Here is a 25,407-nt window from a genome sequence, read left to right as displayed (position 1 = left end):
CTATTCTCCCATGGAGACGATCGTAGAGATGCTGGATGTAGTCCTGTGGAACTGCTTGCCATGCCATTTCCACCTGGCACCTCAGTTGGACCAGCGTTCGTGCTGGACGTGCAGACCGCGTGAGACGACGCTTCATCCAGTCCCAAACATGCTCAATGGGGGACAGATCCGGAGATCTTGCTGGCCAAGGGTAGTTGACTTACACCTTCTAGAGCACGTTGGGTGGTACGGGATACATGCGGATGTGCATTGTCCTGTTGGAACAGCAAGTTCCCTTGCCGGTCGAGGAATGGTAGAACGATGGGTTCGATGACGGTTTGGATGTACCGTGCACTATTCAGTGTCCCCTCGACGATCACCAGAGGTGTACGGCCAGTGTAGGAGATCGCTCCCCACACCATGATGCCGGGTGTTGGCCCTGTGTGCCTCGGTAGTATGCAGTCCTGATTGTGGCGCTCACCTGCACGGCGCCAAACACGCATACGACCATCATTGGCACCAAGGCAGAAGCGACTCTCATCGCTGAAGACGACGCGTCTCCATTCGTCCCTCCATTCACGCCTGTCGCGACACCACTGGAGGCGGGCTGCACGATGTTGGGGCGTGAGCGGAAGACGGCCTAACGGTGTGCGGGACCGTAGCCCAGCTTCATGGAGACGGTTACGAATGGTCCTCGCCGATACTCCAGGAGCAACAGTGTCCCTAATTTGCTGGGAAGTGGCGGTGCGGTCCCCTACGGCACTGCGTATGATCCTACGGTCTTGGCGTGCATCCGTGCGTCGCTGCGGTCCGGTCCCAGGTCGACGGGCACGTGCACCTTCCGCCGACCACTGGCGACAACATCGATGTACTGTGGAGACCTCACGCCCCACGTGTTGAGCAATTCGGCGGTACGTCCACACAGCCTCCCGCATGCCCACTATACGCCCTCGCTCAAAGTCCGTCAACTGCACATTCGGTTCACGTCCACGCTGTCGCAGCATGCTACCAGTGTTAAAGACTGCGATGGAGCTCCGTATGCCACGGCAAACTGGCTGACACTGACGGCGGCGGTGTACAAATGCTGCGCAGCTAGCGCCATTCGACGGCCAACACCGCGGTTCCTGGTGTGTCCGCTGTGCCGTGCGTGTGATCATTGCTTGTACAGCCCTCTCGTAGTGTCCGGAGCAAGTATGGTGGGTCTGACACACCGGTGTCAATGTGTTCTTTTTTCTATTTCCAGGAGTGTACGATGAGACCGATGACCTCGCTGTTTTGTCTCCTTCCCCAAACAACCCAACCCCAACAACGTATCACTCAGTGCGACTGCTACGGTCGCAGGTTCGAATCCTGCCTCGGGCATGGCTGTGTGTGATGTCCTTAGGTTAGTTAGGTTAAAGTAGTTCTAAGTTCTAGGGGACTGATGACCACAGCAATTGAGTCCCATAGTGCTCAGACCCATTTGAACCATTCGTATCACACAGCTCGCAGTGTACACGTGTGGTTAGAAGAGCACCAGGATGAGTTTACCGTTCTCCCCTGTATAAAAAACTCCCCAGACTTAGAGTCGAACGTCTATGGGATCACCTCAGTCGGGCTCTTCGCGCCAAGGATCCCCAACCGAGAAACCTAGCGGTTCTGGCACCGCACTGGAGGTGGCAAGGCTCCACATCCCTGTTGGTGCCTTCTGGAAAGTCACTGACTCTCTTCCTGCTCATCTCGCATCAGTCCGCAGTGCAAGAGATGGTTATTCAGGCTTTTGGCAAGTGCTCACGTTAATGTGACTGAACAGTGTATCTATAATCCTAAAGCAGTGCAAAGTGGTATTTCTTTCTTTTTTTAAGTATATAGTATTCAGAGAATCCACACACAGAGAGTGAAAGGTATAAGATTTCTTAATCACCATCATCAACACCAGCACCACAACCACCATCATGAACTCCAATTCCAGGGACTACGCTGTATGCCAGTTTCCTCTTCAAAGGTTACTGTTGAGCCCACCCCACTTTGGTCCTACCAGAGTTTCTTGTTGCTCACACTATATCTCCATAATCGTTTCGTCAATCTTCCTTCTGGCATTCGGCTCACATGCTCTTTCCACCTGTTCCTGTATTTCTCTACCGCATTGTTTATCCCTTCATTATACATTTCTTCTCGATTTTTTTCATTCCTAAACCGATATTGACGTTCGAAACTCTTGGGTGTTTGAAAATCGCGGCTGGTTAGACTCTATAGGCGTAGAGGAGAGAACTGCCCTAGCGAAGAAAACCCGCAAGGCAAAATCTGCAGGCTCGGGGACAGTGAAGCGGCAGCCCCACTGCTGTGCGGAGCCTGTAACGCGACCAGGCAATGCCAAACCACTGGCAGTCTTCAAAGGAAAACAAACCCGGTTGGGTATCAACGGGAACGACCAAGATATACATTTACGACTGAATGTCAGTGGATTGTCAGTATTTCGGTTTTTTAGACTTTTACTTCCAATGTGTATGACGGAACGAAAGTTTCGTAGTCAGCATGTCCTGTATTCACTTGAGACTCTTCCTCAGCATGACTGCTTCACCAGGCCATGACGAAAAGCCTCAAGCGAATATTGAAAACCCTGACGGTGGAACTTTCGGTTCAAAATACCACCTCGAAAATAATTATCTAAAAGAAGAAAGGCTTATATACATAAATAGAGAGGGGCAATGTATTTGGGTGAGCGATATTGGAGTAAAAATTATGCAACTGGGTGCTATCTGTTTCAAAATGGACCAAATATTCCAGATAACTTTTAAACCTGGTGATTCGGCAACGCAGTAATTGAAACTTCCTGGCAGATTAAAACTGTGAGCCGGACCGATACTCGAACTCGGAACCTTTGCCTTTCGCGGGCAAGCACTGTACCAACTGAGCTACCCAAGCACGACTCACACCCCGTCATCACAGCTTTACTTCTGCCAGTACCTCGCCTCCTACTTTCCAAACTTTACAGAAGCTCTCCTGCGAACCCTGCAGAACTAGCGCTCCTGAAAGAAAGGATATTGCGGAGACATGGATTAGCCACAGCCTGGTGGATGTTTCCAGAATGAGATTTTCTTTCTGCAGCGGAGTGTGCGCTGATATGAAACTTCCTGGCAGATTACAACTGTGTGCCCGACCGAGACTCGAACTCTGGACCTTTGCGAAAGGCAAAGGTCCCGAGTTCGAGTCTCGGTCAGGTACACAGTTTTAATCTGCCAGGAAGTTTTATATCAGCGCACACTCCACTGCAGAAAGAAAATCTCATTCTGAACGCAGTAATTGTGTTTACGTTCGTCTATATGTATTCAGTTTTACAGCCGCAGCTAAGTGGAATTAAGTGTCCGATCTGGGGTGACCATCGGTCTCATAGCCTGCGGTGAAAGCATATCAAACTCCTCGGAGGTGCTTTTGTTGGTATTGGGTGAATGACTGCAGTTTCATTCTGTTCGTTAGGTGTCACTGATTGGTAGCAACGGAAGTGTGACGGTTAGCGTATCACTTCATCAGCCGTTTAAGTTCAATTTTGGAAACTGGAGTCACCACTTCTGCTTCAAATTGCTCCCAGTTATCCTTCAAGAAGTCCTCTGTGTGACAGACACATGTCGTGTTTTGGAGACGCACCACAGTTCACTTTATGACACAGTGTCCACAGCGTCATTTTCGTCAGTTACATTGGCCTCTGACAACATATACTTGCCGCGCGAGATTAGCCGAGCGGTCTAGGGGGCGCTGCAGTCATGGACTGTGCGGCTGATCCCGGCGGAGGTTCGAGTCCTCCCACGGGCACTGGTGTGTGTGTTTGTCCTTAGAATAATTTAAGTTAAGTAGTGTGTAAGCGTAGGGACTGATGACCTTAGCAGCTAAGTCCCATTTGAACATATACTTTTTGTTAGGTAATAGCTTACTTGTACAGTTTTTTTCATCAGTGAATCCCTATCTGAACTCTGTTCTTTTTTTTTTTTTTTTATCAAGGTGGATTCTCTGACAATGTGATTTCGTCATTAACTAGAAAATTACAAAAAGAAACGTAATTGTAGTGTAAAATAATACTATTTTCACTTCTTCAGTTTTTTTACCAAATAAACATAAAAAATTCATGCTTATTAGGTGTGAATTGTTTGCCCATTGAATTATATTTCGTTTCCGCCTTTCCCTTATAGAACTAATATAGCTTCTTCCCCTTGAATTGCCTGTTGTAGGTTTCGGTGAATGCACACACCTCCGCAGAAAAGCGAAAATTCATTTTCAAACAGCATCAATCTACCATCGCACTATTCCGGCGGCCTTCATACTGACACTCGCATATCCACCACTATAAAATCTAGCCTCGTCTTCTACTTCGCTGAACTCACCTAAATTTTCATAGTAAATAATCAAGGTGAGTGTTGAAAACGTAAATCTTGAAGCTCACCAAAGTAGGCTAAGTCGTCAAACTGCATATTGGCTGTAACAGCAGCATAATAATTTTATATGGGTGCTTCCTGCTGTCTAAGAATTCCGTATCCACCTCACTGAATGATACCCAAGCCTCCGTGCATAGCAATTTTTGACTCACGGTAAGAATCGAACGTCATTTTTAAAATGTCAAGTAAAAAAAAGCGCTGTCTGTTGGGTGAGGGGAAACATTTTACATCTTCAGATAGGCTTGTATGTACTGTTTCATTAGGCCCTTCTTAACGTACAAGGGCAGTAACATATCTTTTTTGGATCCATGAACTTATTGCCCAAAATTTTCTTCTATATACACTTTAAAGATTTTCTTTCAGGCTCGGTTATTCTGGACCAATACTGATTTCCCGTCCTAAAATACAATTCACAATTAATATTCTTAGTTGAAAGTATATATGTATCGTAAATTAGCTTCTTCTTTGCCCTGGCCAGTTGTTCTACGGGATCGGCTATTGGTATATGGTTTTAGCATCTTAAATGGTAAGTTGGTTGTTGCATGCCCTTCCTGACACCATCACCAACAACCTCCCCCATTCTCCATTGCCTCTCCCTGGGGACGGAATTTGTGCGTATACCCCATGAGCCTACGTGTAGCGAAAATCTCTTCTTCAAGTATGATTCCGTTTCTCTAAATGTTTGCATATTGACTATCTGAGGCGAGACGTGAGTAGGAGCTCTGTATTCACCTAGTTGCATATGGAAAACAGCCTAAAAATTAAATCCAGTGTGGCCTCCACACCAAACCTCATTGTTAATCTGCTGGGCGGATTCTATTTAGTGCTGTGTCACGGAAGAGGGCACTTCAACTTGTTCGGCTATTTGGGCTTGTCTATCAGTAAACTGGATAAAAATCCATTTTGTGTTACTAGGCATAAACAACATAAAATTGGTGGATTACACGACTTACTCGTTATGGGATTAGGATTAAGTACACATAAAAACCTAAACAATAATCCATTTTTATTGAAGAAAGGATTTTCGTCTTTGTCACTCCTTCGATATTAACGGGATACGACTAAATTGTGGCTCAAACTATTACAGTACCATCAAACTGACAACAGTAAAAATGGAGGTCCAAATACGTGAGCTTTACTGGACTTCTTTAAGACACAAATTCCACTTGTGACTACAAATGGTTCAAATGATTCAAGCACTATGGGACTTAACATCTGACGTCATCAGTCCGCTAGACTTAGAACTACATAAACCTAACTAATCTAAGGACATCACATCCATGCCCGAGGCAGGATTGGAACCTGCGACCGTAGCAGCAGCGCAGTTCCGGACTGAAGTGCCTAGAACCGCTCGGTTACAACGGCCGGCTACTTATGTATACCTTGAGAACTAGAAGCCATGTCATATTTTGAAAGTCATCCACATCTATATCAACGTATATACTCCGCAAACCACCGTACAGTGGATGGCGTAGGTACCTTGTGCCACCGCTTGTTATTTCCTCTATATTCTACTCGCAAATGGAGGGAGGAAAAAACGGCCGTGGAAAAGCCTCTCTATGAGCTCTAATTTCTCGTATCTCATCTTCATGGTCCTTACGTGAAATGTATGTTGGTGGCAGAAGAATCGTTCTGCAGTCGTCCTCAGATGCTGGTTCTCTGAACGTCTGCGGCCGTGCTTTGCGGAAAGAGCATCGCCCTCCCTCCGGGGATTCCCCTTTGAGTTCATGAGGCTAGCACCTCGTGCTGACCGAACCTACCGGCAACAAATTCAGCAGCCTGCCTCTGAATTGCTTAGATATCCTCCGTTAATCCGGCTTGGTGGGGATCCCAAACACTATCAGTATTCGAGCATGGGTTGCACTAGCGTTCTATACACTGTATCTTTCATGGATGAGCTACACTTTCCCATAATTCTCCCGATAAAACATACTACCATACCATACCATACCATACCATACCATACTACCAGTCTGATACGTTTGCCCAGTTTCTTGGTCTCAGTGAAATTTATGCCGCATCATTGTGCTTTTGGTGGTGATTAGAAGTTTTGAATACTATCTCGACACCCCCAATGTTCACTTTGTACCGCTCACTTTGGATGGCGATAATAGACCGGAATATAATTCTGCCTGCGCTGCATTATGAGTCGGTTCTTTGTGGCACCTTCCTTAAAGTCAGACCTGGCGCTCATTTATAGCTACGAACGTCTCCTCCATACCGCACTAGAACAGCTTACATCGTCCAACAATAAGTGGGGACCATCCCACGAAGCCTTGGTTATTCTACACGGTACCGCTCTACACTGCGGGACTCCCTTCACGCAGAAAGCAGATGAAATCTTTAACGGTATTCACGCTGGTTTCCTATTATCGGAGCCCTGTCATTTCTATTGATCACGGCTTTGATTACACGCTAAGGCTACGCACCTTGCGATCAATTCCGCGCCGCTGCGTCTTCTTTCTTGAAGGCCAGCTATCCGCCCGCCTCTTGCATATGAATAGTGCAGCGGAACTTCGTGCCGGTAGAGTGCGTAATGAGATGGCGTCTCGCTCCGGCTTCATTGTCCCGTCAGCTTTCACCCATTAAAGTGTCGGCATATTTTATCGTGAAAGACTGAATACGTCCAGGTCGAATAAGGTACCCGTTGGGAAAATTGCCGCATAAGAAATTTAACACGTGTCCCTGAGCGCAATCGCTCAGGCACAAACGTAACATCATCATGGAAATACCCAAAGAATTTCTGATTCTGTTTAAGTAAACGAATACTACTGTCAGCTCTCATTTGATGAAGCTGCAAACAAGCGTGTTGTTATACGAAGCCTGCTGAAAAGTAACGCCTCCTAATTTTTTATGTGAAAGGTCTTCAAGCTTTTTAAACAAAACAACTGTTATTAACATTCTACATTTTTATTCTTCATGTCCACATATTTATTGCTCAACATAGTCACCCTGGCGACGAACGCATTTCCTGCAATGAGAGACCAGTTTGTTGACGGAGCCACAACTTCACCTCTGCTTGCACCTCTTCACTACCAAATTGAAGTCCTCGAAGTTGTACCTTACGTTTTGGAAACAGATGAAAATCAGATGGGCCCAAGTCGGGACTGAATGGTAGATGATCGATGACAGTGAACCCAAGGCGTCGGATGGTAGCAGATTTCGCAGCGCTCGTGTTTGGTCTGACAGGATCTTGCTTAAGGAGTGGGTACTCCATATAAGGACTTGTCAAATACGTCCTTCCACTTTTCCGAGGGACTCGCAGTACCTGGCACATTTTATTGCTTTTAGACATGAATTGCAAATACACCGCCGTCGGCAAGTGATGGTTGAAGTGATCACTGTAGCAAGTATCGACAAATACCAATGTTGCTGGTCCCTGTTTTGATCACAACCGAGGTAGATTCTTCCTACACGTCGGTCAGGGGCCTGAAGATGGTGTAGCAAAACGCTGAAACTGGTTGCCAAATAAAATAAGGTTGGCAATTTGACGGCTGAAAAGTGTTTAATTAGACATCCTCTCGAAAATCATTAGTGAAGTTACATCTTATTTCAGGCATCATTTATTTACCATTTTTCGCATTATATCTGGAAGCTACGTAAGGTGGGCAATTTGCTATCAGAGTGGTTCTGCGAAGCATAGGGAGGCCATTGCACAGTCGGCAAGTGGCGAAGGAGAATGGTCGCGTCGTTTATCTCTGTATGGCGCTGGTTGTGTATAACGAACCGCCCATTGCATGAGAGTGTATCTAGCAGAGCTGTTATAGACGCCGGGGTACCCGACGGACAGGCGTGTAACAGCTACTTTTTCTGTCTCAAATATTAACAACAAGAAGCCAGTTTGAACATAATAAGTCGCAGGGGTAGTCTAGGAGTTATTAAAGATTACTATTATTAAAATACTAGCTGATTATCCAGAGTTGCCTAGGTATGTAATTATTCCATCAGCCGATCTCCTCCTTCCCACTCCCCCTGTCCATCTGCCCCTCCCCTTCCATTCTTTCCCCTTTGTGCGCCTATATCCATCTGCTTCTCCTCCCCTCTACTTCCACCATATCCTCCTACCCTCTCTCATCCATCACCTAAGCTTCCCTTTCTGTGTCTATTTTCCCCTCCTTTCTATTTGTCCACCGCCTCCTCTCTTCTACCTGTGTCCATTTTCTCCTTTCCCCTCTCTGTCCATCCATCTCTGCATCTCCCTTTTACCTCCACGTTATAGCTCCCACACCAATAGCATTTTACCAATTCTTACTGCCATAGTATTTCTTTCCAAATAGTGAGAAATATGACTACCGAGTTTAACGGAAATAGATCCTAGGGTTTAGGAGGAGAGTTTGGTCGTGGTATGCCCGGGTACGCACGTGTCACGCGTATTTCATAAATATTTAACAAATTACACAAATAATATTTCACATTTTTTATCAGTATTTCTAGCGAATTTTGCCCTGCAGTTTTATTTTCAGGCAGATCAATGTTTATGACGTCATACCTCTTGGACTATGTGTCGCATAACAATATAATTTTGCAGGTACATTAAGCGGTACATGCGAATATGGTCAGCAAAATATATTGCTAACAGAGTTATTACTAAAGAAGCAACAAGTTGGTAGGTCGTGCCTGATGCATGAACAGCGATAATGTAATAAGCGATTAACTTTTTTCGTTTCCTCATTTTGTGGTGGGCATTAGCGAGGAAAATTCTCGTATACGTTTGAAATTATGCATAAAATTTCTTGAAAGTTACCAAGTGCTCTCATTCCCAAATAGTGGGTGAATATAGTGTGGTTATTTACGAGTCGTCATCTAAGCCTATTTTCCACTGTCATCCCCACATCTTTGAGAGGTAGGTGGTTCTTACTCCCACAGTGGCTGTTCCCAGACAGTAAGTGAGATGTGTACCAAGTTTGGTTGAACTCGAACCAGTGGTTTAAGAGGAAATATGGAACAAACACACATGCATCCACTTTTACATGAGAAGAATAACATTCACATTTCATATTGTGAAGATACGGCCTGTCTTACTAACAAGATGGTAGGTCACTTGTAATCCCAGCAAATAAAATAAAAAAAACCGAGAGCGATTAATTCTTTCCTTGCTGTCTCGCGTGAAAAAACACCCTGAGTTTAGCCCAATGCTCCTGCTTCACCAACTACGGACTCGTAAAGAGAAAGAAATATTGAGGTTTAGTTCAGGAGCGGATCTTGCACATTTACTGAAATTCACTTAATATAATTTAAAGTACAAGAAACCAAAGATTAGAGTGCTTAGTGGTCAGTGCACCTGATTTCCTTTTTTTTTTCGGAGGATGGGAACGGTATGTATTCAATCTTGTGAAACCAATGGAGGAGCTACTTCAACGGGAAGCAGGGACTCTGGAGCTGACAACGGCTGAGATGTGTTGATGCTAAGTCCTTCCACACCGCACCCTAATGCCCCTATTTGGCAGGGGATGACACGGTGCCCGCGCGGCAACCTGGGCGTGACGGCACAGCTAGGCGGCACTCACCCTGAACTCGCCGCCGCTGCCGTCGTCCAGCTCGAGGACGTAGCCCTCGACGAAGGAGGTGGGCGGCGGCTGCCACGCCACCGTCACGCTGTTGTTCTCGGCGCTGCACTCCTCGGGGATGATGATGGGCGCCGCGGGAGCTGCCGAAACCAACACAAGAATAAGTCAACTTCAACACTCACAGTGTACACCGGAAACACACAAGTGGTATACTGTTACCGATTTACGCTACACAATTGTAATAGTTTCTCTTGTTAACAATCAAGCACAAAACGGGACTGAGACCAAACGGGAAGTGTGCTTCATACTTCATATTTAAATAAGCTACGGGCACGCTGCATGCATAGAACCAAATAAGGTGAAATTTTCTAGGCTGTCAGGAAGCGTTCTGTTCCTCTTCATCTGATCACAACTATCAGAGCTACGTAATGGAGAATTTACCATTAGATGTTGGTTGGTTGCTTCAGGGGAGAGGACCAGACAGCGAGGTCATCGGTCACACTGGGTTAGAGGAAGGTAATCGGCCGTGGCCTTTCAAAGGAACCATCCCGGTATTTGCCTGAAACGATTTAGGGAAATCACGGCAAACCTAAATCAGGATGGCCGGACGCGGGTTTGAACCGTAGTCCTCCCAGATTCGAATCCACTGCGCTAACCACAAAGCCACCTTACTCGTTATCAGTAGATGCCACGAGAGGCGGATCCGCTAGTCTCAAACCAAGCACGATCTATTCTATCCTCAGTTGAGAAGTAATAGCAGAATGGGCTTTTGAGAGGGGTGCTATTAACGTGACTGGACCTTGTACTATGCAACTGCATGGGAGCCGTTTCCAGAACCATATATAGTTCCTCCAGTGGACACAGAAGCAAATCCGCACTAACCAGAACACCGTCTCCGATGTTTTCAGCAATGAATGTTCCTTCCGAAACAAAGAACAGGTACAAACAAAGAACGTACAATACTGGTCGAGTGAAAACATACTTTGTTTTAAGAGGTGGAACATCAAAGTCAATGGCGAGATAATGTCTCAAATGAGATGATCAGTACGGTACTGCTATTATCAACCCTTATTTCACCTATGGTAACCTGAACGGCGGGGCACATGCTAACTTTCTCAAGTTAATTCTTCCTCGTCTTCTGGATGAAAAGCCGCTAAGATCAAGAATGCTTATGTGGTACCAAAACGGTGGATGCCCAGGACATAATGAATTCTGTGTATGGCGTTTATTGAGCCGAAGGTAACCTGGCAGTCTGGTTGGTCGTAGAGGAACAGTAATTGGCCTTGTTACTTTAGACTCCTGACGCAACTCCTTTCGGCTTTTTTCCTTAGGGATGTGATATTTCAAAGACTCCAGAGAAGATGGAGGGAAGTATCGTGATTGTTTCTACATAATTCACTTCACCAAGCAACACTGAAAGCAGGGATGAATTCTTTCATCCATCGCTTGGACCACTGTACCACTGTCTATCATCACCACTTTTCAGCACCTTTCAACCATTTCGTGTTCGCAGTGGTTTACAGTACGACAAAGTAGTATTAAAGATCGTCGTTTCTGTTTCTTATAATGTAGAATGTTGTGAATATGTAATACGTTGTTGAACATGTGCTGAGGCGGAAAAATGGATACTAACTAAAAAAGATAGGGTGCTGCTTGAAAAAGATGTACAATTGTTCATATCCTCGTAACGAACAAAGAGGTAAGAGATATAATGATGCCGGTTATTGTCCCCTTGGAAGAAGCTAAACATTATCTGCGTGATATATTCGTTGTTTTGCTGATCCTACTATTCGAATAGCCCTTAACTGAATGCTCCCCATTTACTGAAAGGTACAGATCCACTACTTCAAGTATGATGGATGTCCGTTTCTTCCATATTGCTGAGCCTTTTTTTCATAACAGTAGTTTCTTCTTAGTCCCATACAAATCTTGAAATGCCCTAATATTAAAATGATGTGCAACATCATCGGTTTTTCGTGTCTCGTAATACCCAGAATAAAGCTTATCGATGATATCGTCCCTCCCCCCCCCCCCCCCCTCTCTCTCTCTCTCTCTATCTTTCTCTCTCTCTCCCTCTTTCATTTACTCTCTTTGTGCGTGTGTGTGTCTTGTGATCAAATAGCCTTCAGCAGTGAAGCCTTTGAAGGAGGGTCACGTTGCTTACGTCTGCATCTCCGGTGCTAATCCCCGACCGATACATATCGCCTTACAAGCGATGAGCCGACGCCACAGCTGCGACCCTGGCGGCGCCGGCCGGAATCACCGGAAGACTGCCGGCTCTGTATACGACCGCTAGCTTTCTCGCCTTCACGGTCGTTGACCTCTTGTCGATGTCTTGGGGAGGTCATTAGCACCAGTCAGAAGCTGCTCCTCATCTCTGTATGTTTTTATAAGAGCGAGTGCGGCGATACATCATTGAACTGAATGTTCTGCGCTCCCGTACAAGTCATAGGGTCAAGATTTTGGTAACACCACCAAAGCACTTTCATCTGCGCTCCTATTGGGGCTGATACCCACGCCGATGAAAAGCTACAACACTAAATAAAAAGTGCTTGAAATCAAACAATAAATACGCCAAAAGATGCTTTTTACTATCACGTGCTATTTTGTTAGAGGAGAGCAAAACGATTGAGCCACGTAATCGGATGAATCTTTAATCACAGTAATAAAAGAGGCAGGGTTCGAAAATATTAATCTGTGGTATCCAAGTTCTATGTTCAAATTGTGGGTATGCCTATTTTTGATGAGACAAACTGTCTTCTAGGATGAGATTTTCACTCTGCACAGGAGTGTGCGCTGATATGAAACTTCCTGGCAGATTAAAACTGTGTGCCGGACCGAGACTCGAACTCGGGACCTTTGCCTTTCGCGGGCACGTGCTCTACCACAGGTTCGCAGGACAGCTTCTGTAAGTTTCGGAGGTAGGAGACGAGGTATTGGCAGAAGTGGGGCTGTGAGGACGGGGCACGAGTCGTGCTTGGGTAGCTCAGTTGGTAGAGCACTTGCCCACCAAAGGCAAAGGTTCCGAGTTCTACTCTCGGTCCGGCACGTAGTTTTAATCTGCCAGGAACTTTCAAACTGTCTTCTGCTACCTAAATACTAGGCCCAATCATACGAATGCGACAACCGATTACGTTCAACGTCAACGTGCAATAATCACTCACATATGACAGGTGGCAGCCCTATCAGTGGAGAGTATATAAAGCGTGTCTGGAGCGCGGAAAACAGTGCACTCGTTGTCGCATTACGGAAATGAAGCGATTTATCTGACGTCCAAAAGAGCATGATCATTAGTTTTCGGGCCAAGGTTGGAAAAAATTTCGAAACGGCTAAGTTACTAAACTGATCGCGTATCGCCAAGGTAAAAGAGTTCCACGCATGAAAAAATGGCGCTATGCAAAATCGGCACCGATGGAGCTGTGATGGAACATGGGCCATAGGTAACAGTAGGGTGAATGACGGCAGTAGAAATGTGTACGGGCGAAAAGACGTGCAGTTGTTGACCAACTGACCGCCCAGATGAACCAAGGAGCCATCAATAGTGTCTCCTCAACGACCGTTTAGTGAACGTTGCTGCGTATGGGCATCTGCAGTAGGCGCCTGGTTCATGCGCCCATGCTGACTGCTGTTCCTTGGCGACGAAGGCTGGAAGTTGCTCACAATTACCGCTACTGGACGTCCACTGAACGGCGAGAGGTGGGCTTTTCAGACGAATCAAATTTTCACAGATGTACGGCCCTGCAACAGTCGTCGGAAATATCCAGGCCAGAGGGCATTCCCTGGGTAATCTTGTGCTTCTCGAGGGCGAAGTGGATCAATACAAGTATGCACGTATCCTTGGAGACAATGTCCACCGCCACATGCAGTTTGTTTTTCCGCGGCACGATGCCATCCACCCATAGGACAACGCAACGCGTCACACACCTCGCAATGTACGTGAGTTCACTGTACTCCCTGGCCACCAAACTCCCCGGATTTAAGCGCAGTCGAGAATCTGTGGGGCCACCTCGACCGGGCTCTGCGCGCCATTTATCCTCAGTCGAGAAACGTAGCTCAACTGACCACGGCACTGCTGTCAGCACTGCCTCGTGACGACTGGGTGTTGTGTGCTGTCCTTAAGTTTAAGTAGTTCTACGTTCTAGGGGACTGATGACCATAGATGTTAAGTCCCATCGTGCTCAGAGCCATTTGAACCTTTTTTTGCTGTCAGCATGGCTCCGCATCCCTGTCGGTGCCTTCCATAGCCTCACTGCTCTCTTCCGGCGCTCCTCGCAGTGATACGCACTATAAAAGGCGTCTATTCAGGCTTTTGACTAGTGCTTTAGTTAACGTGACTGAGCAGTGTATTATGCCATTACTGCCAGTGCGTTATTACGTACGTCATAGAACTTCCAATTTTGCTAGTAAGGTGTGCGATGAAATTGAATCACATGCTTTGTTCGTATCATTAAAAACATGCTATACCAAGTTTTTACTTAATTTCAGAAGCTGTTAATGCGTCATCAATCATTTCTGTAACAGCTGTGGTGATATATCATCGTTTTTTGGAAACAAAACTGATATGGCCACAGTTTGTGCTACACAAAATAGCTCCTTAATGGGCTTTCGACTAGTATTGCTTCACGATGTTGCCTTTGTAATGTAAGTATAAGACAGAGGACCACAAAAAGTTATCTACCTTGCAGCAGTAATGGGCCAAGGGCGTAACTCCCCGACCTCCTCCCCCCCGCCCCCTCTCCAATACCAATCGTAATGTCGGACTTAGTACAACAGTACTGCTTCCTGCTACTAGACGACCTACTCTGAAAATACCATTTGTGTGGAGATCTTCAAAGTGATCTGGAACCCATGCCACTTTTAAATGTGGCATTTATCATAATCAAAGATATCAGCCGGATTCAGAGTTTACGACGAGAACCATAACAGAATGAATCTGTGAGTAGCTGGCGTACGTATAATACGACACCTTAAACCCATTGATGTGACAGATTTAAAAAGATTATAAAATCAAATTGCTCACAAGTAATGTGCGGTAAAATGTGTCACATAGCAATACTGATTTTGGCCTTTCCCTATTTTTTGACAGGGCAATGGCCTTACTGCAATGGATATACCGGTTCCCGTCAGATCACCGAATTTAAGCGCTGTCGGGCGTGGCCGGCACTTGGATGGGTTACCATCCGGCCCTCCATGCGCTGTTGCCATTTTTCGGGCTGCACTCAGCCTCGTGATGTCAATTGAAGAGCTACTCGACCGAATAGTAGCGGTTCCGGTCAAAGAAAACCATCATAACAACCGGGAGAGCGGTGTGCTGACCACACGCCCCTCCTATCTGCATCCTCATCTGAGGATGACACGGCGGTCAGATGGTCCCGATGGACCACTTGTGGCCTGTAGACGGAGTGCTATTCTTTGACACATCTCAGTCGTCACACAAATGGACAGGGCATACCATTGAGGGGCTATTGGTTCGTTAGAGTAAGATCCTAGAGTGGACTGAGTCAACGACATTCCTAATTAGAAAATTAGAAATTTAACAGTGCGAATTTACAGTTACGTTAAACATTTTATGTTGCTAATATACTCCGTTTTCCAAACTCTACTGAAAGCATGTTCCAACACAACGTCATTAGCAGTGAGTGAAAAACTGAATCATACATTTTATTTCGATAGATAAATAAATAAATAATATCAATAAAAATTTCAAGACATGCTGAATGCCAAATATGATACCCAGTTACTCCTAGAAGAAAAGTATCTTTCATCTGTATAATATGCACTCACACTTAATACTTGTACACTACAGACTACAACTACGTGTTAGTGCAGACAAGAGAACATTAGTTTACCTGCAGGAAGCCTCTCTTCTCCTTCCGCGGCAGCTGCGGCCCAGAAGAGAAGAAAACAAACACACATTATAGAAAGGGGGCAGTTAAGCGACAGGTGTGATAGAGGTCATCATGCGTAGCAAAGAACTAGAAAGAAACTGCGTAGCAGATCAACTTCAATCATAAAATCATCGCTTTGCGCTTCAAATGCAACGAGTGACTGGCTGTAGTTTATATGACATTAGTGTTGGTATAGACCAGTTGTTCCAACTTTTGTGAAATCATTACTCCGGAGTGCAATCAGATATTCGATATTACCCCCAAAATCTTGACTATTTGTACCTAACCACACTACACAATGAAAAAGAATTTCCTTTGAATACTTCCATTTTTAAAATAACTGGAGTCAAATGATATTTATTTTTTGGGCATTGTATTACACCACGAACTAATAAGCCAGTGAGAAAATTGCTACTGCTCCTTTCTAATAACCTTCTTTTTTATTAGAATTTTAAAGCAATTTTGAGCGCATTGCCAGTGCTAACTTTAATTCCTGCTCAACAAAGAAAGTTAACTAGTCATAGTTGGGGTAGACACTTGTAACATAACATGATTTTCTGCACCACTCATCTCCATGGTGGCTCGTGCTTCGCCTACACCCTGCTTCCCCCTTTAAAACCAACTAAATTAAAATAAGTCCACCATACTTAGGTCTGCTGTGTGTACTGTGTAATCGCTTCACTGATCAACTCTTTACTACCGAACTGAAAGAAATTACGACAGCCATTCATAATAATAATAATAATAATGTGTAGTCTCCTCAGCAGTGTAGTATCCATCTCATAGTTACTGTTGCGTTGTGTTAACAATTAGTTCTTTTGTTGTTGCAAAGTGAACAACAAATCAATTCCTAGTGTATTGCGGAAACTACCAACAATGAGGAGAAAGATTTTTCAGTAGATATTTAAGCGTTTGTGATGTCCAGCGTGTTTCACAATTCATGTTACACACTTGTAGAGGTTATAGAAGGGACTTAATAGATCAAGTTTTACATAAGGACTCATATACGGGAACGTCATCCAAGCAGGCTATAGAAAGTCAAAGCTATAGGCTCCAGCGCCTGTAAATTAGTGTGTATGTACAGAGTGATTCAGTGATAATGAAGGATAAGTGCATCAATTTGAAGTAAGGGTTCCTGTACTGGAAACGAACGGGTCGAAAGTTGTAACCGACATCCGTTCTGATATGTCTGATAGTGGAATACAAGTACAGGTACTGTTTTTGCTAGGACTATAGGATAGGCAACTTGCACAGGTAGTAGTAAGGACCAAGAAAAGATAAAATGTCTCCAAAATACAGACTCTACAATGCGTATCGTAAGAGCTACGAGCAAGTATTCAATTGAGAAGCTTGTTTCACAGCAGCGAAGATGAACAAGTAGTCATAGCTCCTCAGGTATGCATCTTAAGAGTCTTTGCTTGTCTTGGTCCATACCACCACTTGTGGAAGTTGAATACCTTACACTTTTAGCAATAATAGTATCGGTACATATATTCATCTGTCAGAGGTAACAGAATAATTTTCGCTTGTAACTTACGAGACGCTCGTTTCCGAACCAGAAACCCTTACCTCAAATTGATACATTTTTTCATTCTCCATCATACTGGAAAGTTTGTAGCATCACCGATTCACCTTTCACATATAAATACATTAACAGGCTCCGGCGCCTGTAACTTTGATGCTCTTCAGCTTGATGACGTTTCCGGTCTTGCGTTCCTATGTAAAACTTGATCTACTGATTCCCCTATACAGCCTCTATAAGTACGCAACATGAATTGTGAAACAGGCTGTGTATACACTGAAACGCCAAAGAAAGTGTTATAGCCATGTGTATTCAAATACAGAGATAAGTAAACAGGTAGAATATGGCGCTGCGGTCGGCAACGCTTGTATAAGACAAGTGTCTGGCGCAGTTATTAGATCGGTTACTACTGCTACAACGGCAGGTTATCAAGATTTACGTGAGTTTCAACGTGGTGTTATAGACGGTGCACGAGCGATGGGACACAACATCTCCGAGTTAGAGATGAAGTGTGGATTTTCCCTTATGATTACATCACGAGTGTACCTTGGATATCAGGAATAAGGCAAAAAATCAAATCTTCGACATGAAGAGAATCGTTCAGTGTGACAGAAGTGCAGCCCTTCGGCAAATTCCTGCAGATTTCAACGCTGGGTCACTAACAAGTGTCAGCGTGCGAAACATTCAACAAAGCATCATCGATATGGGATTTCTGAGCCGAAAGCCCACTCGTGTGCCGTTGATGACTGCACGACACAAATATTTACGTCTCGCCTGGGCACGTCAACACCAACATTGGACTGTTAGTGACTGGAAACATGTTACCTGGTCGGACGAGTCCAGTTTCAAATTGTATAGAGCTGACAGACGTGTACGGGTATGGAGTCGACCTTATGAATCCGTGGACCCTGCATGTCAGCAGGGGACTGTTCAAGCTGGTGGAGGCTCTGTAATGGTGTGGGGCGTGTGCAGTTGGAGTGATATGGGTCCATTCTTACGTCCAGATACGGCTCTGACAGGTGACACGTACGTAAGCACACTGTTCGATCACCTGCATCCATTGATGTTCACTGTGCATTCGACGGACTTACGCAGTTCCAGTAGGAGAATGCGACACCTCACACGACCAGAATTGCTACAGAGTGGCTCCAGGAACACTCTTCTGAGTTTAAACACTTCCGCTGGCCACCAGGCTTTCCAGACATGAACATTATTGAGTACATCTGGGATCCCTTGCAACAGTGCTTTTCAGAAGAGATCGTACTCTTACGGATTTATGGACAGGGATTCATGCGTCAGTTCCTTCCAGCACTACCTCAGACATTAGTAGAGTCCATGCCACGTCGTGTTGTGGCGTTTCAGAATGCTTTCGAGGGCCCTACACGATATCAGGCAGGTGGCTCTTCAGTGTTTCTCGCTTTTACTGCCATACATGCATGGTACGAAGTATGTGTGTAGTGGGTGGACTACAAAAGGAAGACATCCGTGCATTTCTTTCACGAACTGTAACCTCAACCATATTTTGTTACACAATGAAAAAAAGGAATTATTGGTAACGTATGTAATCAGGATTTGATTTTCATGAAATAGTGACAACAGTAATGATCTTTTTAAAAATTTAATTTCGTTACTGAAACAGAACTGTTTTTTCTCCTCAGAAAGTTACATTTTCTTCCTCTGGGGCTGTTACCCACAAGTTTGGAATTAAAAAGGATCTCGCCTGTGAAAGGCACTTTCCTCTCTCTCGTGACGAAAATGTCCCCTATACTGATAAATTTAAGAGTTAAGTAAACTTTTCCAAAGGAGGAGATACAAATTTATGGGAGTAGGAAACGCCGCCCTTCTAAACTTCTTAATGAACAGAATGAATTCACGACCAGTGCCTATTTTTCGTTATATGAGAATCTGTTGCAGGTTTTATAACCTGGTACAGATATGCTGCTCCCTCTACTGCACACATTTTCTTGTCTTGGTTTCTGCGAATCTGTTGTACTTGCATTCTTTTTATCCTGGTCTGATATGCTGCATTTAGTTCGGTTATTTATGTATTGTACATGTCACAATCTGCTTTTGAGCGCTCCCTCTTACGATACATTTTAACGAAAGCTCAGTGTCATACTTTTTTCAGCCGTGGAGCTTTTATTAATTTCATTACTCACTCTGTCTATTTTAATTATGCGTTGGCTCTGTGCCAGCAGCAGTTTCTCGGATCTGATTTTGGTATGCCTACTGCGTCGGCGACTTTTTTATCGTTCGACAAGCTGCAGTCTGTTAACTTGATTGTAATGCTTATGGCGCATACACTTATTTTCAGCTACCCTTTACAATTTAAACTAATACTTCTCTTTTGACCCACGCTATAACTCTAGGTGCCTTTTAATTGCATTTTAATGAATTCACTTTATATGTACGCAGACGTAGTCTAAGATTACATTTCTAACTTTGTATTATGTCTTGGCAAACTGTAGTCGGCCAATTACGTGTAGCCCCTAAGCCTCCTTAGCTGTTTGCACAGTGTTGCAACCACAGCATGCAAGCGATGACCCGATATGTGTGGTACTATTTTATCATGATTTCGCTCTACGTCACAATGCCACTTACAGCTATTTACTTTAATTGCTTTCTATATTAACTTCATGAAGTCTATGACGATACGGCTTCTTGCAACGCGAACTCTTCCTCTACTGTATGAAGTACACCATGGTGAAAAATGTGTTCGTATTCTTCCACGTGTTTTCTTGAGCGCATCAAGGACACCACACCTCCAACCACAAAAAACGCGTCCATACATACCATCATCTCCTCCGTACGTTACTGTCGGCACTACATGATGAGGTGCAGCGTTCCCCAGGCATTCGCCAAACCTAACCCTTCCAGCGGAATGCCACAGGAAACAGCGTCGTTCATCATGCTACATTATTCGATTGCAGTCACCTACTGTTCAGCGTCATCGCTCTTCACCTACTGTTCAGCGTCATCGCCCTCTACACAAGCTCAAGAGTAGATTAGCAGTGACTACACAAAGGTGAGCTGGGAAGGCACGGGAATTAGAATTAATGGAATAAGGCTTACCAACTTGAGATTTGCTGATGATATTGCCTTACTAGCCAAAGACTTCGCAGAGATCCAAAACTTAGTTACAGATCTTGCATCGGAATGTCAGATGGTTGGCTTGAACATGAACCTTTCTGAAACAAAAGTAATGTCCAACAAATGGGTCCCAGCTGGAGACGTGAAACTCAAGGACAGTCTATTAGAAGAGGTCAGTGAATATGTCTACCTTGGCCAGATTATAAATATGAAGGGAGACATAAGGCCAGAAATCTATCGACCCACCAAGCTTAGCGGGCATGCATTTGGGAAGAATTCAACAATATTCAGATCAAAAATGCCAGTAAAAATGAAAAAGCAGTATTTGATCAATGCGTTCTCCCTGTGATGACGTATGGCTGCGTGACATGGACACTGAACACATTTACAAAAGGGAAACTTAGGACAGCACAGAGAGCCATGGAGTGGTCAATGCTGGGCTATACAAGAAAGGACAGGAAAAGGGCAGATGACATCCGGTCTTTGACGAAGGTTAACGACATCTTAGAGACAGTAGGTTACTTGAAATGGCAGTGGGCTGGCCACGTCGCAAGAAGAAAAGACAACAGATGGACGAAGCTAGTACTGGAGTGGAGTCCGAGAGAGCACCGGAGGCCTAGAGAAAGACCACCAGACAGATTGGACAAAGACATCAAGAAGATCGCTGCTAACACCTGGCACAGAACTGCCCAAGACCGTTCCACTTGGAGAAGACTGCTGAAAGCCTACCTGAATCCACGACTCGAAGAGGCCACATCATTTAAAGATTGAATTGACTGATGATGATGATGATGACACAAAGGTGTGGTATATGAGTTGCTGGCTGATCATTTCGCCCCATTTCTTTTAATCCCTACGGGTAGTCATTGTATTGGATGGACTGCTGGTAGTAGTTTGGAACTCAAGAGTGAATTGTTCTGCTGATTTCATGAGGCTTTTTTTTTTACAACCACCATCCGCAATGCTCGACGGTCCCTATCCTTCAGTAGATGTCTGCCAGGTCTTTGTTTAGCTGTGGTTGTTCCTTCGCGTTTACGCTTCATAATCACATCAATAACAGTCGACTTCGGTAGCTTTAGAAGGTTTGAAAAGTCACTCAGTGACTAGTCCCCCTTAGAAGTCACAGAGCTATAGTGACTGACCTTTTCCACTGTTACTGCTTCCCTACTGGCAATATAGTTCTCCCCACCACCTTTTATAATGGCTGGTTTGCCTCTCGTGACACCTAGCAGTCAGTCTCGTATTACATACGGGTGTGCGGGTACTTCAGGTCAGACAGTGTTTCTCACGAAGTTGCGGCAGCCACGCCGCCTCCGCACGACTACAGGTGACAGACGCGGCCGCCTGGCTCAGGGAGCCATGTTTGCGCCCCGGCGCGTGCCAGGCAGCCGTTAAGCGCCGGAACGGAATGCGTCGCCGTGCCTCGTGTCCGCAGGTGCGGGTTGCGTGTGCGTTCCCGGCGTTCCTGCTCGAAGCACCGGTATAAACTGTCCTGCCCACGCGTTTAACTCGCTAAATTTGCTTATGCCTCACGCCCTTGCTGCTTTTTTCTGAAACTAGATTACTGCTCTCTAACTTGACTAGATTATGCTTACAGGAACGATCAAGACTACCTCTGGGACACTTTTACCAATTTTCACATTAACTGAAGCCTTCGATACCGCATCACCAACTCACAAGCGAACTGTCACCTTTCAGCCTAAGCTATACCTAGGGCTGCTGCACAGATCAGTGTTTCAACAAATCCCATGTTTCATAAAATAGTGTTAACGCAAAATATATCGTCAACTTTTTCAAATTCTGTCTGCGCTTGAACTCGTACAACCTTGCGTGCTAAATCAGCATCACGTCAAGGGACATATGGTATCGGTAGGTTCAGATGACTCCAGTTTTGACAATTCCTTAAGTTCCACGTCTGATATGCAATTCTGGAACGTCTGTGAAAATGTATGAATGCAGAGTCTCGCGGCGATAACATTGAATAAAATTTTCTCGTGTTTACAACCGTGTTAGTTGCTTAAAAATACACGAGGTTTCGACCAAGCACTCCTTGGCAATTGTCAAATGATATGACCGTCATATCTCTTGACAATGGCCAAGGAGTGCTTGGCCAAAAGCACGTGTATTTTTAAGCAATTGACGCGGTTGGAAACCCGAGAACATTTTACTCGTCTGTAAAAATGTCCATCAACTACTTCAACAATCTCTTCTTTCGAACGAAGTAGTTTCCAGCTACCATTTTTATGTAAAAATAGGTGGAAGTCAGAACGCCAAACACAGTGAACAGAGCAATTGTTCCAGCTATACATTCTTCAAAACGCTCAGTCTTCCCCACCGCTGAAGCACCTTCGAGCGAAAATGCAGTTATGAGAATCTTACTACCTCACACGTCATTGACCACTATAATTTTTGTATTTTCTTATGAAGCTCATTATTTCCTGTAGTTGTATCAATTTTTATGTATCGTAAACATCCAGCTACGCCTGATCAAGCTCTGCCCAGTGGTGCAAAATAACCTTTGCCTGTCGACAACGTTTCGTGGTGTTTTACGGGCGTTGCCGCTGTGTATACGCTAAGTGTAAGACCTGACTGAGCTACATTCGGCAATTGCAGTTGGTTGGTAGCATCCACGAGGTGAGGTCGCACCGATATGTGTGCCACGGCACCAAAGGCTGCTTTGAGACCCAGGCGACACGAGAACCCGCCAAACCGTTGTGGTCGAGGAGCTACATGCTGAAACCGCGCGACCGCTACGGTCGCAGGTTCTAATCCTGCCTCTGGCATGGACGTGTGTGATGTCCTTAGGTTAGTTAGGTTTAAGTAGTCCTAAGTTCTAGAGGATGTTAAGTCCCATAGTGCTCAGAGCCACTTGAACCATTTTGAACAAGCGCCCGCTCAAGTTAAAAATTGCTACACTGAATGTACCATAATTAGCAAACAGAGCTGACACGAGTGAAAGAATGCGAGGGACATTATGCGCCGAATATGTCGCTCCGGTGGAAAAATGTTGGCGAGGCGGACCTTAATGGCACATAAGTCACGTTAAGAGTTTTTTGATGTGGAAAGTTCGATATTAGATTTACTAATCGTTGTAGGATTTGTGGCTGAGTTAACGTTTCAGTGTGAATGAATTTCTCGAAAGGCGTAACATACAGGCAGTTTCAGACGTCGTAAATTTTTAAATTACTGGTGATCGTGTAATAAATGGCGTGATAATAACGAAATTTTTTAACCGTAATTGACTAATCTGATTTACTGCCTTCATTGCCCGCATCTTTGCCTGATCTTATAAAATTTTTACCGTACCGTAGAAAATAATGCAACTGTCGACGTAGCGCCGTAGTGGTCTGTGACGAAATACGTTTGCAAACAGAGACACAATGACGACAATATTTATTTCATTTCCATATTAATTTTTGAGATGTAGGTTGTGGTCGCAGACTGATCCGTAGCGTAGACAAAAGTCCACGTCAGGTTGAATCGGCGAAGTTAAGAGATATTAAGTCATGATAGTAACCCAGTGGCCAAAGAACGCTGTTGGTATCAGCAGGTTCAGTTTTTACCAATTGTCAATATCACACACAATTCGACAAACGTAAAACGACGTGCGACGTCAGGTCTTCGATTTGTTCTAAATACGTCTCCGCTGACAGTTACAGCAGCTTTAAAAAGGTTGCAGGTAGTGTATTATTGCGAAAAAGAATTTATTTGAAAACGCATGGAGGTATATTTTTTCTATCTTTTACATTCTCCTTGAAAATACAGATATATGTTCCACAAGCCACTGTATCTACAATGACGGAGGAGGGTACGTCGTACCAATATCAGCGATTTGATTCCCTATGCCGTTCGTGTACTGCGTAAGGCAAAATTGCCTGTCTATATGGCTCAATACGTGTACAGATATCTCTTATCTTAGTCGTATGATCACCGCGTGAGATATACAATGATGACAACATAACGCTCCCACAGTCTTCCTCGAATACAGATTCTCTAAGCTTATAGAAGAGGAAAGAGGAGTCGATTTAGAAGAGATAGGGGCTCTAGTACTAGAGTTAGAATTTAAAAGACGTTTGGAGGACTTAAGATCAAACAAGGCAGAAGGGATGGATAACATTCAATCAAATTTTCAAAAATCATTGGGGGAAGTGGCAACAAAACGACTATCCACGTTGGTGTGTAGAAAGTATGAGTCTGCGACATGGCATCCGACTTTCGGAAAAATATCATTCACACAATTCCGAAGGTTGCAAGAGCTGAAAAGTGCGAGAATTATCGCTCAATCAGCTTAACAGCTCATGCATTCAAGTTGCTGACAAGAATAGTATACAGAAGAATGGAAAAGAAAATTGAGCATATGTTAGATGACGAGCAGTTCGGCTTTAGGAAAAGTAAAGACACGAGAGAGACAATGATCTTGATAACGGAAACTAGACGAAAGAAAATAAAGACTCGTTCATAGGATTTGTCGACCTGGAAAAAGTCTTCAACAATGTAAAAAGCGCAAGATGATCGAAATTCTGAGGAAAATAGGGGTAAACAATAGGGAGCGACGGGTAATATACAATGCGTACAATAGCCAAGAGGGATTAATAAGAGTGGACGGACAAGAAGGAAGTACTCGGATTAAAAAGGGTGCAAGACAGGGATGTAGTCTTCCCCCACTGTTGTTCATTCTGTATATCGAAGAAGCAGTGACGCTAATAAAAGAAATGTTCAGGAGAAGAATTGAAATTCAAGGTGAAAGGATATCAGTGATTCGATTCGCTCATGACATTGCTATCCTGAGTGAAAGTGAAAAAAAAATTACATCTAACATAGGCCCTAATTTGAAGAAGAAACTTCAGAGAACGTACGTCTGGAGTACAGGACTGTATGGTTGTGAAACATGGACTGAGGGAAAACCGGAACGAGAGAATCGTAGCATTTGAGATGTGGTGCTACAGACGAATGTTGAAAATTAGGTGGACTGATATGATAAGGAATGAGGAGGTTCTGCACAGAGCGAGAGAGAA

General features: G+C 44.5%; 1 protein-coding gene across 2 annotated transcripts in view; it reads right to left on the bottom strand.

Moving 5' to 3' along the window:
• Positions 1-25,407, bottom strand: part of LOC126278455 (E3 ubiquitin-protein ligase TRIM9) — a 712,180-nt gene that overhangs the window by 68,386 nt on the left and 618,387 nt on the right. The window contains exons 5-6 of one of the 2 annotated variants that reach the window (XM_049978580.1): positions 15,742-15,774; positions 9,893-10,032 (exon numbers count right to left, since the gene is read on the bottom strand). In XM_049978580.1, the coding sequence (XP_049834537.1) occupies positions 9,893-10,032; positions 15,742-15,774 (173 nt within the window). The remainder of the gene's footprint in view (positions 1-9,892; positions 10,033-15,741; positions 15,775-25,407) is intronic. The other variant, XM_049978581.1, reaches the window with a different exon arrangement.

Source organism: Schistocerca gregaria, chromosome 6 (assembly GCF_023897955.1).
Source record: "Schistocerca gregaria isolate iqSchGreg1 chromosome 6, iqSchGreg1.2, whole genome shotgun sequence".
Taxonomy (NCBI): Eukaryota; Metazoa; Arthropoda; class Insecta; order Orthoptera; family Acrididae; genus Schistocerca; species Schistocerca gregaria.
The sequence above is the reverse complement of the archived record's forward strand: the minus strand, read 5'-3'. Positions and strand labels throughout refer to the sequence as shown.